This window comes from Kogia breviceps, chromosome 5, assembly GCF_026419965.1.
Source record: "Kogia breviceps isolate mKogBre1 chromosome 5, mKogBre1 haplotype 1, whole genome shotgun sequence".
Taxonomy (NCBI): domain Eukaryota; kingdom Metazoa; phylum Chordata; class Mammalia; order Artiodactyla; family Physeteridae; genus Kogia; species Kogia breviceps.
The window spans coordinates 65,997,888-66,018,099 of NC_081314.1; the positions used below are offsets into that span (position 1 = coordinate 65,997,888).

The window sequence follows — 20,212 nt, forward strand, 5'->3', positions numbered from 1 at the left end:
ACTTTGAATGACGGTTACAATGAACTCTTCTTTGAGAGGAGCTGCATTACTTCTAAGTCAAAAGTGGAATAATATACTATACTGTGTAATCATTGCACCCAATTATGTTTTATATTGATATAATGGCAATTCACCTGAAAAAATATTTCAGAAGTATATCTGTAAGATTCAAACTGGTTTTGTACGCTTTTAAATAATTTTCCTCAAAGTTTTTAAAAAAATATTCCATTAATGAAAATTTAAAGGATTTTTTCCTCCCCATCCTCAGAATTATTTTTCAAAAGATGACTACCACTGTAAATGGAATAAATGTTTTGATTCTGGTTTACAGAAGACTGTTTTGACTATTAAAGTTATTTTTGCTAATTCCTGATTACCTTTGATAATGGGATAGAAATAACCTCCTTAAAATACTTGTGTTAGCCATCATCTTTCAACTGATTCTCCCCAACTTATTGCTTGAACATTTAACAAGTAGTCAAGGTAGCTAATTTAAATTTGCTCCTCCTCTCCATGAACTCTTTTCTAAAGAAATCTTGAATTAACAAAAAGATTACTGAGGTGAAAACAACAACAAAAAAGAATTAAATGAGATTTTAAAGTTCCACAGTTAAAGAACTTATAATAATGACTAGCATTCTAGTCATGGGTATTTGTTTCATAAAGAGAATAAATGATCCTCGAAAAATGAAATTTCCTAATTCTAAGATTTGGTATCTACTCAAGTCCTAAATCTAGAAATAGTAAAATCCTATGTATAATAAGTAAGTGCTTTAAATGTTTACTGAAACAAAAATATCCTAATATAACAAAGGAATGGGCCACGTACTTCAACTTAATCTCTGTTGCTAAACACTATTCAGTGTTGAGGGATTCAAAAGTATAATGCAATAGAATTCTTCAGCAAAGAACTGTTGAAAAGTAAATCTCTCTTAAAATTTTACAATGCAAATAAGCAGCCTAATCACTCTAAATGATTAGGTACTAATCATATAAAATGGATTCAACAAACTGATGAAAGACATTTCAGTGGCATTTTCCCCTTCTGCTTTTGCTTTTTCTTAGGTGGGGGGTATACACCTAAAGTGACTAGGTAAACTAGATAGTCAGCAGGTTATTCAAGAGCTTGTTTGTGTCCACAAAGCAACTGAATCCTATTTGGAACTATCTCTCTTCATCAAATGTCATGGCTAATACTATCACAACTTGAACAACAACACACTCAAATTTAAAAGGGGGCTTTCTCACAGATTTTCATTATGCTTGACCCAACCTACGAAGCCAAAATCAAAAGAGCCACTTGACTCAAATGAGCTCAGCTCTTTTAAAACTTAAAAAACAAAACAAAAAAACCACAAGTTAATTTTACTTTCAACTTTTTTTTTTTTACCATATGTACCAAAAGAGTTCTAATTTTTCAATTACTTAAATGTTTACATCAGATCATCTGATTTGATATGGAAACAACTAGGTCACTATTCAATATAAGGAAGAAAGCAGAATGAAACCAATCAAAAATTCTACACCTATACGTAAGTGGTGCTTGCTGGGGTTTTTTTTGTTTGTTTGTTTGTTTTTTAAAGAGGAGGAGTAAACAAACTGTGGCACCAGAGACCAGGCTTCTAATCCCTGCTCTGTCATATACTAGCTCTTTACCTTGGCCATCTCTTCAGAAACACTAAACCTCCTTTTTCAGGTATGTTAAAAGAAGGTAGCAATACCTATCTCACAAATTGGAGTGGAGATAAAATAAGAGTTGTGAATTGTATGACTAGCAGACTTATGTTCTCTGTAAAGATTAAGGTCCTTCTTCCTTCCCAAAGGCCCAGTTTTTTGCATAGAGACACTAAACAACATGCAAACTACAAGAACATACTCAAAAGCAATCTACAAAAGAGATTGTGTTGTGTTGTTTTTACTAACCAGTATGGCCAGGTAAACTTGATGTTCAACTAGTTTTTATTGAATATTGGACAGTCGTCTTAATCAGAATTCAAAACTGCACACAGAAACTGTATAATTTCTCTTTAAAAACTGCTTTGAAGATAATTATGTATACTATAATTTTAATAGGACACTATGAGAGAGTAGAAACAAGGTCTATCATATTACTCAGAATCCTTCACTGGCTTCCCATTTCTCTTGGAGTAAAAACACAATATCCTTACAATAGCCACCCATGCCCATCTCCACTCCTTACCACTCAGACCTCCTCTGCTCCAACGCCCAACATGCCCATCTCCCCCCACCACATTACCCCAGCCACACTGCACTCAGTGCTCCTCGAACTCTCTCTGATCACATTTGTGCATGGCTTACTTCTTCATCTCCTAGTCAGCTCAAAACCCACTTCATCAGTGGTGCAAACACCATTTTGCAACCCCAAATCCACTGTGCCCCAACACTCCCAATTCTCCTCCCTAACACTGCTTTTCTCTTATAGCCCTTAACACCTTCTAACATAATAAAGAAGAAAAATATATGCTATGTTTATTATTTGTCTCTCCCTACTAAAATGTAACCCTCACCAGCGCAGGGATTTTTATGTTTTCAGTGGTGGTGGTGGGGAAAATATATATATTTATATAAAAGTACATGTGTGTATATCCATATCCTCCGTGCCTAGAACAGTACCTGGCACATGGTAGGCATTTAGGAAATAATTATTAAAATTAATTAAGGCCCTCCCATAATTTACTTATGTATATGCAAAACAATGTGAAACGAGTTCTACAGAGACAACCTTCAACAGGCCTACATTAATCTGGACTTACAAACTCTGGTATTTGTTGAAAATATAATCTTAAATTTCAAAGTCCACACATTTTTTTAAAAAAACATTAAAAACATAGTAAATTAACACCATTAATCATTAATTTGAATTTTGTTATTTAACATTTTCATTAAAAACACTTAGGTTTCCCTCTGTTTAAATGAGTAAATTAATTTCAAATCCAATTTTCAACCATTTCTTTAGATTTCATGTGAGTTAAAAGATTACATGTACCACAAATACTGGGGGAAATAGTAAAACCAGGAAAAGTTAGTTTCAGTTCTGCAACTAACAGTTTTGCAAACTTGAACCTCAAAACCTCCTTGATGTTCAATTTCTTCTTCTGTAAAAAGGAAGAGGAGTAAATTAGAAGATCTCTGAAGCCATTTCAGGTCTAAAAATTCTATGATGCTGTGAGTCTATAAAAATCTAGTAGGTTACATAGTCTACAAACTTCTCACACATCTAAGAAAAATAATTAAAATCAAAATTTTTAGCTGAATGTAACTTTGGAAATCATCAAATCCTGTCCTCTTACAAATAAGAAAACAAGCCAGAAATCAAACACTTTTTAAAAAGATTTTCAGGGGTAACAGAATATTGTCTAGTTTTGGAGCTATTTTTGGCCTTTTATGTGGGTGTTAGGTAGGTTAAACGAACAATTTTTTTTTTCTTACACGACATATTCAGATATCCTGTCATTTAAATTTGCCCCAGAATTGACAATATAACATGTGCTCTAGAAATGGGCTGCATTACACACACCGAAAAACATTAGCCCCAAAATTGTATCAAGAAATAATTATAAGTAAAATAGGGTGGGAGGAAGGGAGACGTAAGAGGGAAGAGATATGGAAACATATATGTATATATATAACTGATTCACTTTGTTGTAAAGCATAAACTAACACACCATCGTAAAGCAATTATACTCCAATAAAGATGTTAAAAAAAATAAGTAAAATAAATTTACAACGAAAAACTTAACTAGAAAATTCTTATGGCCTAACTTCTATTAGGGCCCATGGTGACTTAGTTTCCAAACTAACAAGAGCATACCAAGACAATTCTAGTGACATGATCTGAGTTCAGCCACAAAGTGTTTTAAATTAGTGATATCTTGTCATTAGTAGTGTAATTAAATACTTATGGCTAAGTTCCAAAACTAGATAATTTAATAATAATAAAAGGATAGAAGCTTACAAGCTCCAATACAAGCTGAACTCTCATATAAACCACATGACTCCTGAATTCGTAACAAGTAATGAGCATTATCAACACTTTGGATTCCAGAGGATGATGCTGATTGGAGACTATTATGAGCAGAACACATTTCAATGCTCTCACAGAGTGTTTACCCGGGAATTACATTTCATTACTTCAAGCATACTCTTACAAGCCAAGAGTCTGGAAACTTCAGGAGTAATGCCTATGACCATCAAAATGCTTAAGAAATTGGAAACTGTTTAGCCGCCCTGGTGGATCTTTAAACATTGTAACATCAATCTAAACATTCACCTGTACTTTATGGCAAAGTTTTCTTACAAATGGTAAACTTTCATGGAACTTACCACAGAACCTAAGTTCTTGAGTATATGGCAAACTAAACCACATATCCATACGCGCGACACCAAAATTCTGCCAAGTTGGAGGCTGAGACTAGGTAAGTGTCATTCAGCAGAAATAAGACCAGCTAAAAACAAGACACCGGGGCATTCCCTTAACAGACACACACATACACCCTCCTCAAAGAGGCCTTTATGTTCCCCATGAGCAAATGGAGAAGAACATCATTTTTACTGTCTATGCATACAGTAATCTGCATGGAATTCAACTCATGCTCAGATTATAATACTAAACATAGCTTCTGAAAAACAGAAAGTCCAAGAATCAGGTACATAATTACCAAAATGTAAACCGAAGGGGACTAACTTGACAAACTGTTTTTTAAACATCACGAATGGTTTTTAACTGGCATAATAAAGCAATTACTCCTCCCACCCCAAGGAAATAAAATATGTGCCCAAAAGGTAGCAAGTCTGTTTCTCCTAATTTTATGAAATGAGAACAGGTTGCACTTCCGTACTTCCCCCTCCCCCCACGTCCCCCAAGCTCAGCGGTCTCCCATGTTCTCAGTAGAGAGGTAAATATAACCTCCACCAACTGGCCAGTGAAACTCCCATTTTCCAGGACTACGGGGCGCATCGAGAGGTGATGGAGAAAGGAACAGGGCTGTTACCCCGCCCCAAGCAAAACTGCCTGGAGACTTGAGGGGTGTTGGAGCCGGAGCGGAGAGCCGAGAAAGTCTTTCCTTCTCCCCAGCGGAGCGGAGGGGGAAGCCCCAGCTCCGGGCGGGGGGAGACTCCTCACCCGGAACCCCGGACCCCGGTTCCCGGCCAGACACAATGGAGCCGGCGTGGGGGCCGGGCAGAGACAGAGCCGTTGCCCCATCCCCTCCCCCCGCCCCAACGCCTCCCCTAGCCGCGCCGGGCCCAGCAAGGGGCACCCGGGGCCGCTCCCCGCGCCCCAAACTACCCGGGGCTCCCGACTAGGCCCGGCTCCGCTCCGCCTCCTCGGCTCTCGCGTAGCAGCGGCGCCCGGGCGGGAAGGGGCGAAGGAGAAAAGGAGAGGCGGGGAGGAGAGCCCCGCCAGGGAGCTGGACGGAGGCCGCGGGCCGAAGCTCGGGGCGGCAGGGTCGCCGCGGGGCGGAGGGCGGCCGGGGCGGGGGTGCGCGGCTGCGCCGGCCCCCAGCCGGCGGGGCGGGCGGCCGCAGTGCCTCACCATGTTGGTGTCCTCCAGGCCTCTCCCCTCCTCCTCCGGCTCCGCAGCGAATGGACGGCGGCGGCGGCGGCGGCTCCTCTCACGGGCTCGCCGGGCTCCCGCTCATGCGCAGTGCGGGGCGTCCCCAGCGCGGCCCGAAGAGGCAGCCCCGGGCCTCCGGGAGGCGGAGGGACTGGGGCGGGTGGCGGGCGCCCCGCGCGGGGTTTCCCCTGGGCGCGAGGGTCCCCCCGGGCGGGGGGCGCGGGGGGGGAGGTAGGGGGCGACGCACGCGCTGCGCGCGCCGACATCCTCCCGCCGCGCCCTGCGGGTTGGGGGCCGGGGGACACCACCTCCGCTTCTCATGCGCTCCTTCCGCCGTCCGATGGCCAGGGCCGTGTCTACACCGTCTCGAGGAGGGGAAGAGCTGTGGCCGATAACTTATGCAGCTGGGGGCGACTGGAAGGGCTAGGACTGAGGCGCTAGATCTGTCCCAAACCACCCCTCCCCATAAATATCCAAAAAAAAAAAAAAGGAAGAAAACAGTAAAAACACCTCCACCCCCAAGTGTTTTCTTCTCCCAGTCCAATGTATGGACTGCGTCGGGTCCCCCACGTGAACATGCCAGAGGAGACCTTAGTCTAGCCATGTGGGAGCTGGAATGCCCTATGGAATGGCCCAGACTCTTCCCAGACCTGTGTCCACAGGAAGACTGGTGGGATGGCCCTAGGGTTCCAGGAGAGGAAGTCTGAGGATTGAGGGCCCAATTCATGCCACACCGGTGGCGGATATCAGCGCCTACCACTTTCTCTAAATATCTGCTTAGTTCAACCTTTCTAGGGTTAAGTTTTGGGAAGTAACGAACATCTTTTTTTACCAAGGGTTGATGTCAGCCTTGTCCTAATTTTGGTTCTAAGTCTGCTAAGGCTGAGGGTACCAGGATTCTCTGCTGGGGGTCAAGTGGACAAGTATGTGCTGAAGGGAGTAGAAAAGACTCTTTGGAATGGTCCCTGCCCTTAAGAAATTGACTATCCAATTGAAGAGATGAGACACTTTCACACACAAAGGAAGGAAATAAGAAAAACAGATAATAAAGCAAACATCAGAAAATCACATCTAAGACTGAGCTAAAAAACCTGTGTTTCAGAACAGAACCAACCTGAGTGGAAGCGTTATCACCCTCACCTGTTATCACTGTACTCAGCCACATCCTTTTCCCCCCAACCCCAGCATAATCTGCCAGATCAACCCTGTAACTTTATGGCTTTGAAATTCTTATCAAAGCAACAGAACTTCTTTGGCAACTCCTGGGGTCCTCCTAACACTTCCTGGAGCAGCCATGTATCAGGAGCTCCAGGGGCTCTACCAGAACAGATCCTGGGCCACCACTAAGCATACATCCATTCTTTTCAACAACCTTCAGTGTATACATGTTAATGTGCCAGTCTCCTTGCTAGGCTCTGGGAAAACAGCTTGGTCAGGACAGGCCAGATCTGCCTTGTGCAGCAAGCCTGAAGCTGGACCACATCCATGGATGTTCTCCAGGAATTCACCTAGCATTTGACCTGAAATATCAACTAACATCTAGGGTCTTAATGAAGAGGATTCACTGTATCTCTTTCCCCATACTGTTATACTTCACTGAGGTAATACCTCATGGGTTTTAAGCTCTTTTTCCTAATTGCCAACTCCAGTGAACAACTCTTAGTTCTCATTCTACTTGACGTCTCTCCTGCGTTAGAACACTTCTTCCTTAAATTCCCTCTCCATCATTTTCCATGATCCACTTTCTTCTGTGTTCCTCCTTCCTCTGTGACCACTCTCCTTGGCTGGCTCAGCTCTCTTTGGCTCTTAAATCGTGGGCTTTCCAGAACTATCCCTGAATCTCTTCCTGTATATGAGCTGTGTCATGCTCTCACATTCCCACAATGTCAACTACTACCTGTGTCTCGAGGAGTCCTAAATCTTGACTTCTAGGTCCTGAGTGGCAGGCCTACACACTAATTTTGGTTACTCCACAGGCCTGTCAATCTTGACAAATCCAAAACCTTATCCCCAAACCTGCTTTTCCTCCTGTCTTTTTACCAGATCATCCAAGCCAGAAATCTAAGAGTCATTCACAACTCCTTCTACTTCATCTACCTTAATCTAATCGCTCACCAAACCTCATCAGTTTTACCTCCTAAATAACTTTGCATCTGCATTCTATTCTCTGTCCCTCAGCCAAGCCTATATTATATCTCTTCTCATCAATAGCCTCTTAACCAACGTTCTGGCCTCTACTCTTTCCCCACTGCTCCAGAGTTCTCTTTCTATAACACAAATCTGAATTTCATCCTTAAAACTCTCCTTGGGCTCTGTAAACATGAGTCTCTTTGGTGTGGCATACAAGGCTCTCTCCCCATAATCTGTCCACTCACCTTGCTGTTTTCCACCACCTCCCACACAAATACACTTCATATTTCAGTTTTAACAATCCAAGCCTGCCATTTCTGATTCTGCTATCCCTAGAGGACTGGCTAACACTGACTGAGGGCTTTCCACGTACCAGGCACTGTTTTAAACCCATGACACATTCTAACTCACATAATCCTCACTTCAACCTATGAACTATGACCAATGATTATGCCCATTCTACCAAGGAAGAAACTGAAGCATGGAGAGGTTAAATAACATGCCAAATGTTCCTCAGCTGATATGTAGTAGAGCTGGGACTTAAATCCAGATAGTCTGTCTACAGACTCTATTCTCTTAACCACCACACTGTATTTCCTACCAACACCTCACACTCAACTCAAAGACCATCTTCTCTGTGATTATCTGCTGACCTCGTCACCTGGATTCCAGCTGGTAGGTATGTTTCTTCTTCTGTACTTCTGTGACTGCTTGTATACACTTCTATTACACTTATGACATATGATAATTATTAGCCTCCATGACTTCACCTGCCAGGTTGTGCACTGCTCCAGGCCAGAGACCCAGTTGCACACACCTTTGAGTTTTTAGTGTCAAAATGAGTGCCGAGAGACTTCCCCGGTCGTCCAGTGGTTAAGAATCCACTTTCCAATGTAGGGGACGCAGGTTCGATCCCTGGTCGGGAACTAAGATCCCACATGCCGCGGGGGCAACTAAGCCCAAGTGCTGCAACTACTGAGCATGAGGGCCACAACTAGAGAGCCCATGTGCCACAATGAAGCTCCTGTGTGCCACAACTAAGACCCAATGCAGCCAAAGTAAATAAATAAATAAATATTTTTAAAAATGAGTGCCGAGCATATAGGAGATATATATATATATATATATATATATATATATATATATATATATATATATGCTACGTGGTAATACTTGGATAAATTAAAAGAAGTTATCTAATTGATGTCTTACCTGCCTTAAGACTGTGCCTATATTGTTTGTTATTGTAATGGAATGTCTTTCCTCCTTGGCAGATGTATGTTATACCATATGGTCAGATGGTAAATGTAGTAGCAACTGTACCCATTACTGCACTTCCAAGCTACAGTACTGAATGTGGAGAATTATTACTCAATCGTTATTGAGTTAGAGAAACATACTTGTTAAAAGTGTCCTGATTACTTTTTAAATGGAAAAATCTTGAAGATAAAGCATAAATTACAAGATTTCATTAACTAAAGAATATTCATTAACATGTTCACATCACTTTTTATGTTATGAAGTTTCAAGTATTTGTTAAGTTGAGGTTTCTTAAGTAGAGAATTTGTAAAGATTATTTTCTGCGGTGTCAATCTCAATATAACAAGAAAAATAAGATAGAAACATCTAGCTGAAATCCACTATCATTCTCCCTCTCCCCCACAAGATAGATATCTGTATCTATACATAGATATGGAAAAAGATATCGATATATAGATACACATATGTATATATACACACACGTGTGTGTATGTATAGAGAAAATGCATACACACATAGTCACTGTACACTTATATATATATATACATACACACGTGTGTATGTATATATAGAGAGAAAATGCATACACACATATATAGTCACTGTATACTTATAAATACGTAGACAAGTATACAGTATTTGTACATAGTATAATTTTTCAAGGTAAAACATGCAACTATTTGAAAATAATTGTTGCCTCAGATGTTTAAAAATTCCTGTTAAGATATGTATATCTGCTGATAAAATTGTTACAAGTCTGTTTAAAGAAACATGCAAAACCAAGGATTCCATACTTTTAAAATCTATCTTTCAGCAAAGAGAAAGAGCATAAGTAATCTGAAAAGACAGATTGCTAACACTTCTGGTAGTTCATCTATAGCTAAAATTAAGCTTGCAGGGTAACTATGTAGACATAGTTACAGTTCAAAGGCACTAGTCTGGGACACACAGCCACCACCCTCCCACACTTAACTTGGGTGGACTCAGTTTTGCCCAACATTTACATAAACGTGCTTATTGAATTCAAGCTTGCCTATTTATAAATATGTAAGAGTAAGTGAGACTGACCAATGCAACCTATTTTAGTTAGAGCGAAACATGACATTTAGATTTTATCAATCCAGAATTATAACTTTTTAAAGGTACAGCAGACAGGATTAGGCCTCAAGGACAGGGATGTCTAATGTGAGAACCATGGACCCAAATTCACACCAAACTCACCAGAGTAGAGGAAGAGGTGGAAGGCTTTGGGCGCTCCTGTCCCTGATAAATGTTACCAGTGAAGCCAAAGAAATGACTGCCTGAGACTCTTTCCCCAACATTCTGAACCATTTGAAAAGGAATCCTTAATCAGGACAAGGGAATAAACTTCAAGGAGTGTCCCTAGGAAACTGGACACCATTGTCCTCTTCACACAAAAGAGCCAGTAAAAGCAGTATTCCAGCGGGTCACCTGCTAAATAGGAAAATGGGAACATTCACCTCAAGGTACATGTGAATGTGTTGATTTTAGCTGCTCCACACTCATGGTAGAGGAACGGACTTTGCATAACAGCTGAGACTGGAGGGCCAACAACGGGAAACAGTCTGAGACCATCACTGATGATGTCACAATGCCCTACTGTCCCAGGAGATCCATCCTGGACCTCCCTGCCTGGCTCAGCTTGGTCCTTCCTACATGATACTGTGGCTCAGCCCAGGTATCTGTCTAGAACAATTCTGGTCAATTGCAACGAGTGAATTCATTGAAATCATAATGACTGAAACAGTTCTACAGGTAGCAGGCTAGATGATCAAGTAGAATCCCAGGCGTTGTTCCTAGGTACTTTTCGTGTCTTCATCATTTTCCACTTATGATGACACAGGAAAAGCTGGTACTGAATCAAAGCCTTGCTTTTCTGTCTTTATTCAGTGGATAGCTCATAAGGCATGCAGATTTCTCTGGGACTCGGTATTCTCAAAATGAAGAGACTGGGCTGAACTGTAATAAGTTTCTATCAACCCCTAAGTTTGTTTGATTCCTTTCTGGTAGACTATTATGAGCTGTCCTCGAATATCAGGAAAGCAGAGCTTGTCTCATTTATTCACTCATTCATTCATTGTGCAGAGTATGAAGTACCTAAGCTAGCACCACACTGACAAATACAATGCAAGCCACAAACGTGAGGCACATATGACATTTAAGTTTTTCTAGTATTGAAATTTTTTAAAAGTAAAAAGAAACAGGCTTCACCTGTTTTGTTTTTAATATTTAATCCAAGATAGCCAAGATATCAGCATTTCAACATGTACTCAATATAAAATATTATTGAGATATTTTACTTTTTTTTTCATAGTAAGTCTTTGAAATCTGATGTGTATGTTACACTTAAAGTCATCTTAATTTGGACTAGTCACATTTCAAGTGCTCAGTTGCACATATGGTGAACGGCTACTATATTGGTCAGCACTGGCTTAGGCAGTGGCTGGCCTGCAGTGGATGCCCAACAAATGGGAGTAATAAGTACTCTTACTTCTGGGAAATAGATGAAAACCAAAGTAAGCCTGGAATATCAATATATAACCAATAGTAGCACAAAAATATTTAGCATTTGGGAAGCTAACACAGTTCAATTGGAGGAAAAAAAATTGGCATGAAGGCAATAAGAATTATTACTATTATTTTTTGGCCATGCCATGCGGCATGCAGGATCTTATTTCCCTGACCAGAGATCAAACCCACACTCCCTGCATTGGAAGCACAGAGTCTTAACCACTGGACCGCCAGGGAAGTCCCAAGAATTATTCTTTAAATACGCATCTATATCTGGGATAAATGTTTTCACTGTGTATAGAAAGCTAGGAAAATCACCTATACGCATTAATAAATGTCTACCAAGCACCAATAATCTGCCTGACCCTGAACATGTCATCCTATTAAATGTAATTTCTGCATTTTCAATCAAAAGTAGACATATTAAACACTGAAATGCATTTCACAAGCACTTTAGAGTTCTGAGGTGTTTTCCTCAGGGCTACACACTAAGTAAATGTCAGTTTTTCTATTTCCTTCAAGATATGTCACTCTTTTCAAAGAAATTATTTGGGTTTGGAGACGAGAGGAGAGTTTGGTGAAAGAGAGAGTTTCTGTGCAAATATTGTAAAACTAAAGAAGTTAATATCAAGGTCAGTTTAGCCCTACAGCACTGTGAAAGAGAAAAAAACAATTAAAAAATGTTAATGTGAGATTATCATTTTGAAAATAAATATACAGAAAGAGGAAGTCAATGAAGGAATCTAAAGATGAAACCCAAATGGGTTAATCTGTTGTGGGAGACCTGGAAACACCCTTCAGGACATTTGGAAAAGGAGATGACAGGGCAAAGTTCTTTATAGATGAAATGTGACTTGGCCACCCTTAATTGACCACAAGTGAAAGAAAGGAAAATGTGGCTACAGATCACCACTTTGAAACAAAACAATGAATTTTAGAGAACTTGAAGAGGTCCCTTGATTTTGTTGGTAGTCTGACCTGGAAGAAGAATGCAGGGGTTAAGGGTTGAATGGAGGGGAAGCAAGCATGAAGGTCCAGGGTCAGGCCTGACGGGTGACCTCTAGGGAGATGTTGGTGACAGCATAATTTACAGATCAGATCTGGCTGGAAAGAACAGCCAGAGGGAGGGGTTAGAAGAGAGGAAGGGATTATTTTCATTCCTGATCGATAGGATACAGTACTATAGAGTAACAACATAGCTGTGAAATGTGTAAAAGAACACCTGGGTCAGGCTGGGCGGATGTGACAGGGCCACATACCTTGTGTGAAGTGTATGTCTCGGAGCCCAGGCTCTCAGTCCCTTCCCCCAGAGCCAGATGTTTCATGTGTTTGGTTGATCTTGTGGCTGAGAAGTACCTAAGATTTGATTCCGGTCTTTCAGATGGATGATTTCTCAAAAGAAATAATGAATAATATTGTCAGTTATGAAGGTACTGCAGTTGGAATATTTTCTTTACATTATATGAAGTTCAGATCCCCCTTTTTTTTTTACATTTGTATTTCTCTTATTAAACTTACAAACTGAGGAGTGGCATCAACTTTAAACATTTGAAATAGGCCTATTTCATGAAAATTTCAAGGGGTTACATGAAAAAGTCACAGACTAAGACAATGGTGTTCTAGTCTATCTCCATATGACTGGGCAAATTATACCTGTCTCCTCAGAGCCACAATTCCTCAGAATGGCAAATTTGGATTAGATAAATTCTTGGTTCCCTTCCAACTTCAAATCTGAGCTTTGCTCAAAATTCTAGGAAGTATAATTGTTCTCATTCAGTCATTTATTTCAACATTCATTGAACACCTACATGTCAGCCACAGTGTGAAATACTAGGAATATAAAGAAAGAACCAAACAGTCCCGGCATCACTGCCCACCCACCCCAGGAACTTAGGATCAGGCAATGTGGAAGCTATGAGAGTTGAAGAAAGGGTCTTTGGGAAGGTTCTACAAGTCTTGCATCTAGGAAACCCAACAGGACTATGGCACAAGGCTGTGTGTAGCAGGAGAGCGTGGGTTCGAGTGACTTGGATCTTTGCTTGAACAAGAGTCTACTGCTTATTTTGGTGGTGATATTGGCATATTTCTTAATATGAGCCCCAGTTCCTTTATCTCCAAAATACCTACCTCAGAGTATTGTGTGAAAAGTCAATTAGACAAGAAGAGACCACAAATAAATGTTGGTGAGAATGTGGAAAAAAGGGAACACTTCTACACTGTTGATGAGACTATAAATTTGTACAGCCATGGTAGAAAACAGTATGGAGGTTCCTCGAAAAACTAAACATAAAACTACCACATGATCCAGCAATTCCACTCCTGGGTATATAGCAAAAGAAAAAAAACACATTAATTCCAAAAGATACATGCACCCCAATGTTCACAATATTGGGGTTATTGTTATTTACAATAGCCAAGATATGGAAGCAACCTAAGTGTCCATCAGCAAATGAGTGGATAAAGAAGATGCAAGAGTCTGTATACACATACACACACACGATGGAATACTACTCAGCCATAAGAAAGAATGAAATTTTGCATTTGCAATGACATGGATAGACCTGGAGGGTATTATGCTTAGTGAAATAAGTCAGACAGAGAAAGACAAATACTGTATGTTATCACTTATATGTGGAATCTAAAAAATAAAACAAATGAATGAATATAACAAAATAGAAAAAGACTCACAGATACAGAGAACAAACTAGTGGTTACCAGTGGGGAGAGGGAAGAGGGGGAGAGGTAATATAGGGGCAGGGGATTAATAGGTACAAACTACTATGTATAAAATAAATAAGCTACAAGGATACAGCACAGGGAATATAGCCAGTATAGCCAATATTTTATAATAATTTAAGTGGAGTATAATCTATAAAAACTTTGAATCACTATGTTGTACACCTGAGACTAATATAATATTATAAATCAACTATACCTCAACTATGGCAAGAACATGAAGGGCTTCAATATAAACCAGTTGTTTCACCACTTGCCTGCCTGGCGGGCACACGTCCACTTGTAAGCTTTGGGATGCCTCTTCTCTCTGGCAACAGCCAGGGACATTGGTCTTATAGCAAGAGAACACAGAAAAGAAAGAATGGGAGAAAGGATACTAGTCAAAAATTATTTACTAGCTCATGCAATTTTATGTGTAATAATGCTTATCAATGAGAAGGAGAAAAATTCCTCTGCAAGAATATACATTATATTTTTACTACCAAGTTTCTTTTATAAGAGCCTTGAATGATATAATTTTATTAATTAGAGCTATTACCCCAACTGCTGTTTGGAAAAGTAGCAATAAGGATCACAGACCATTTTCAATATGTAAAAAAGTCTAACAGAAATGGTTTAGCTAAAGAAAAGCTTTCTACTGCTAAAAAGATTGAAATTCTTTCCTTTTAGCTAGGACTGTTTTAGTTCGGGGTAGTAATACACGTTACTCCAAGCTCATCATGAATTGCATGTGTTCTTTCATTACTTAAAAAAAAGTGAAGGGACTTCTCTGGTGGTGCAGTGGTTAAGACTATGTGCTCCCAGTTCTGGGGTCCTGGGTTCGATCCCTGGTCCGGGAACTCGATCCCACATGCACCCTGCAACTAAGAGTTCACATGCCACAACTAAGGAGCTGGCAAGCCACAACTAAGGAGCCGGTGAGCCACAACTAAGGAGCCGGTGAGCCGCAACTAAGGAGTCGGCAAGCCGCAACTAAGGAGCCCACATGCCGCAAATAAGGAGCTTGCCTGCTGCAACTAAGACCTGACACAACCAAATAAATAATAAATAAATAATTTTTTTTTAAGTGGAGAAATTACTTGATGACTTCTTAACAAATACATGTGGTTATTTGTTTAGGAGAAAATTGTTTTAATACCAAAAGTCCTTGTTGATAGAAATAATTAAGGAGAATCTAAAAGGGTAAAGAGCTTGGGAACCACTAAACTAGATAGTAATAGATATTAGAATAGATATTATAAACTGACCTTTCAAAATATTAAAAATTTACTCCCTTCTCATTGATGGGATCATCGTGTATAGTATGAATCTAAAATCAAATAATAGTGGCATCAGATTTTCTATTTAGTAACAGTGACTTGAATGATTACAGTGATGTAATTCAATGAATTAAGGGGGACAATGTCAACAAACAGGGAATACAAACAAGAAAAGGAGTATCAGTAGTTTCTGAGAGTGGACCAGGTTTATACCACCAATTTCAATTTTAATTCAAAACAATTCAAATCAAAAGAAAAATGAATCATTTTCACCTTACTTGAAAAACTGCAGAAAATTAAGATTTTATTTTGTAATTTTACACTTGTTTTGCTGGAAGATTTGATTTGGATTTTTTGTGTGTGTTAGTTATATACTCTATTGATTAATTCAACCCAATGCCAAGGAAGGCAGGAATTGAGATGCTGGCAGATGTTACTGCTTCTAATAGACATAGTATATAAGAGAAGAGCCAACCGGTTTCCACATTGTGGTTTCAATTAGAGCTCAGAATGAATAAACTCACCAGAGAGAATTCAGGATTCCACTGGCCCTGAGGAAACTCATAAGATGAATCATTTCTGTTTTATTCCCAAATAAACATAGATTTTAAAGTTCAGGCAGGAGTCAAGTTTCTCACTAACCAAGCTGCTTTGTCAACATCTCCCTTCCAGGTAGATGCCTCTACTGAGACCCAACCATAGGGGTCTGGTAGAGGTCCAGGAGGAAAGTGCAAGCAGGCTGGCCAGGGGTAAAGGTGGAGAGGGTTCCAAATGGTGCGATGGATCATCGAGGGTCCAGTCATATTTAGTGTTTTGATATCACAATAGAAGGAAGACTAAATAAGGTGTAATAGGGCTTCCCTGGTGGCGCAGTAGTTGAGACTCTGCCTGCCAATGCAGCGGACACCGGTTCAAGCCGTGGTCTGGGAAGATCCCACATGCCGCGGAACAACTACGCCCGTGAGCCACAATTACTGAGCTTGCGCGACTGGAGCCTGTGCTCTGCAACAAGAGAGGCCGCGATAGTGAGAGGCCCGCGCACCGCGATGAAGAGTGGCCCCCACTTGCCACAACTAGGGAAAGCACTTGCACAGAAACGAAGACCCAACACAGCCATAAATAAATAAATAAATTTTTTTAAAAAATAAGGTGTAATAATTTTTCACTCCAAATGTTCTCAAATATATACAAAATACACCAAATGGTATAATTAACTCCCGTATACCCATCACCCAACTTCTACAATTTCATCTCAAGGCCAGACTTCTCTCATCCATACCCCACTCATTCCCATGGCCTGCATCATTTTGATGCAAATCTCAGATATTATTAAAACATTTCATTCGTATTTCAGTATCTCTTCTTTAGAAAGAAAAAAACCCCAACACAATACCAGTAACTCATCTAAAAAATTAACAATAATTCCTTAATATCTTTTTTGGGTTTTTTTTTTTTGCGGTACGCGGGCCTCTCACTGTCGCAGCCTCTCCCGTTGCGGAGCACAGGCTCCGGATGCGCAGGCTCAGTAGTTGTGGCTCACGGGCTTAGTTGCTCCGCGGCATGTGGGATCTTCCCAGAACAGGGCTTGAACCCGTGTCTCCTGCATTGGCAGGCAGATTCCCAAGCACTGTGCCACCAATGTAGCCCCCTTAACATCTTCAAGTATCCGTTTTGCGTCTACTTTTCCCTGGAGTGTCTACACATTTTTTTAAGAACATAAACTTTACTTAGAAAGTTAATTAACTCAGGTTTATGTTCTTGATTTCCTAGTAAATTATAAACTCCTTGAGCAGAGGGACTGTGTTTTGTTCACGCCTCTGCTTCCGAGCGCTTTGCTGATACTTATGCTCAGATTGCAAAGTAAAGGTAATTAATTAAATGCATAATAAAAGAGCTTTTTATGACTTTCCATGTAACTACATTCAGAAATCAGAAAAAAATCCTCACAGTACCTGTTTGGATTTTTGGTACAGGAAGTAGGGACAATATAGAGCCTCAATTTCTTGAATTAAATTGAAATGAAAATGTCATATATAACATGGGCAGTTGCAAATCTGAAACATCTGGCTACTAAAAATCTCTTGATAGCTATCACAATTTCTGACAACCCGAGAAACTGAGTCTCTAGAGAGAATCTGTCAGTTTTGGCATACTATCCACGGTTACCAAATAAAAGTAAGAGAATATCCCTGATAGGAGAAAGATGCATTCTATGAATTTTAATACAAAAATGGAAGGTTTGGGGCTTCCCTGGTGGGGCAGTAGCTGGGAGTCTGCCTGCCGATGCAGGGGACACGGGTTCGTGCCCTGGTCCGGGAGGATCCCACATGCTGCAGAGCGGCTGGGCCCATGAGCCATGGCCGCTGAGCCTGCGCGTCCGGAGCCTGTGCTCCGCAACGGGAGAGGCCAACAACAGTGAGAAGCCCACGTACCGCAAAAGCAAAAAAAAACAACAAAAAAAGGCTTGTCTTGGATTAAATCAAGGTAAATAGTTTTGAATATCATGCATGAGGGATTTTCCTTTTTGTATCATCTCTCCACCTGTTTCCCTCTCTCACTTCCACCCCAAAACTAGTTATTTTTTAGAGTGGACAAATAAAATACATGGGTTTATAGGAAAAAAAAAATGAGGGATGTGTATCCTTAAGCATATGATCCTAATAGGAAAAAAGAAAGCTTTCTACATCAAAATAAGTGCTGCTTCATTTTATAATAGCAAAAACTTAAAATAATCTCAATGTCTAAGATTAGGAAAATGGATATATAAATTATATTCTGTTCAATTGGGAATAACTAAGGAATAATTATGATGTTTTTAAAATTAGGATTATGAAGACCATGTAGCAACATGGAAAATGCTTATGATGTGTTAGGTAAAAACAATCAGGATTGAAATTTTATGAACATTAAGATTTTAACTATGTAAAAAGTGTATCTGTAACTAGAAGACTGAAAGGAAATACAATAAAGTAATAATAGTGGTTATGTTAGGTTGGTGGAATTATGCATGATTTTTAAAATATTATATGTCTGGCCTTTAGAATATGCTAAATAAATAACAATTGCTTTTGTTTTTCTGTTCCCTCTACCTAACGTGTTTTAAAATTGTATGATTGTAAATTTAAAAATTTTAAAGCTAAAAATGGTATTAAATTTAAATATACTTTCTTCTTTTTAAAGTGTGTACCCAGCTTAGGGACTTCCCTGGTGGTCTAGTGAGTAAGACTCCGCAATCCCAATGCAGGGGGCCTGGATTCAATCCCTGGTTGGGGAACTAGATCCCACATATGGGCCGTGACTAAAGAGTTCACACGCTACCACTAAGAGTCCGCATGCCACAACTAAGAAGCCTGTATGCCGCAACTAAAGAACCCACATGCTGCGGCGAAGATCCCATGTATCGCAAATAAGACCTGGTGCAGCCAAAATAAATAAATACATAGATAGGTAAATAAATATTTAAAATTTTTTAAAAAATAAAGTGTATATCTGGCTTATATATATATATATATATAAATATATATGTAAACAATATTTATATTTTATATTTTTAGTTATATACATAAAACAATAGTGAAAGAATCAGATTAACTTTTTAAAAATGGTGAAATAAAAATATAATTATTTTATTTCTTTTATTAAATTTTACTTTTTACTTAAATATTAAATACTATAAAGTATTTATTAACACAATACCTAGCAGAGATCCTTACACATTTAGGCCCTTGACATATATTGGCTGAATAGATTTGAAAACACTCATTCATTGTTCATTCATTCAACAAATATTTGTTGATGATCTACTTCCCAATGAAATGAGTTTTTTTGTTTGTTTTTTTTGGCCACGCCGTGCAGCATGTGGGAACTTAGTTCCTGACCAGGGATAGAACCCGTGTCCCTTGCAGTGGAAGCTCAGAGTCCCAACCACTGGACCACCAGGAAAGTCCCTGAAATTAGTATTTTTGCTGACTTAGAAAAGGGTCAAATGATTTTTTAAATTATGAAATATGCATAAGAGTGCAAAAAACATAAGTGCACAGCTTAATTGTTGTAAAATGAATCCCCACCAAGGTTAAGAAACAGAACATCAGCAGCACCCCAGAACACCTGCAGTCCTGATCCCAACCCCTACCTGCACCCCAGTGGTCACCAGGACAGAGGGGTGTGTGCCAGGACACTTGGGAAGCTCCAGGGCCTAGACATTTGCTTTCTGTAAAATTTGCAAAAGTAAACATTTTCCCACCCTTGGTTAAGACCTCTGTGTACTTTCATAGCTAATTTTGTATTCATAATTTCACATTTTTTTCTTAGTCACCCCAAATGGTATAATCTTCAGGACCCACAAAATCTGAATCTGCCCCTAGAACCACTATCCTATTAGGTATTGTTTGCTTCCAGATGGATTACACAATGTAAAACTGTCCGTTTCCCAATTTAGAATGTTCCAAATAGTTCCATGAGCACTAGCCCTTGGCTGCTCAGAGCTACTTAAAGGGAAGAATCGACTGGTCTTTCACAGGATAATGGTACGTGGTTTCCGCTGGGTTTTCACAGCTGTGGACCCCCAGAGCTGGGGATAGACCTTGGCTTGGCTCTCTTTTCTTTCTGAGACAGACATACTTCTCAGTGATGCACAGAGAGGGAGAAGGCCAGCCTATCACCTCCTGGACTAGTCTCTCCAAGGTAGAGTTACTAACAGAAGCCTAGCTTGTTAGGCACA

The 20,212-nt window shown here is 39.9% G+C and overlaps 1 protein-coding gene across 7 annotated transcripts in view; it reads right to left on the reverse strand.

The window, feature by feature from the left end:
- Positions 1 to 5,782, reverse strand: part of DCUN1D1 (defective in cullin neddylation 1 domain containing 1) — a 30,818-nt gene extending 25,036 nt beyond the window's left edge. For 4 of the 7 annotated variants that reach the window (XR_010840694.1, XR_010840695.1, XM_067034100.1 and 1 more), the window contains exon 1: positions 5,555 to 5,667. Coding sequence is in view for 3 of the 7 variants with exons in the window: in XM_067034100.1 (XP_066890201.1) it covers positions 5,555 to 5,557 (3 nt within the window). In the remaining 4 variants the exon portion in view is untranslated. Of the gene's footprint in view, positions 1 to 4,344; positions 4,366 to 5,308; positions 5,490 to 5,554 lie in introns of those variants that run through there. The other 3 variants (XM_059064553.2, XM_059064555.2, XM_067034099.1) reach the window with 3 other exon arrangements.
- Positions 5,783 to 20,212: the final 14,430 nt, after the last annotated feature.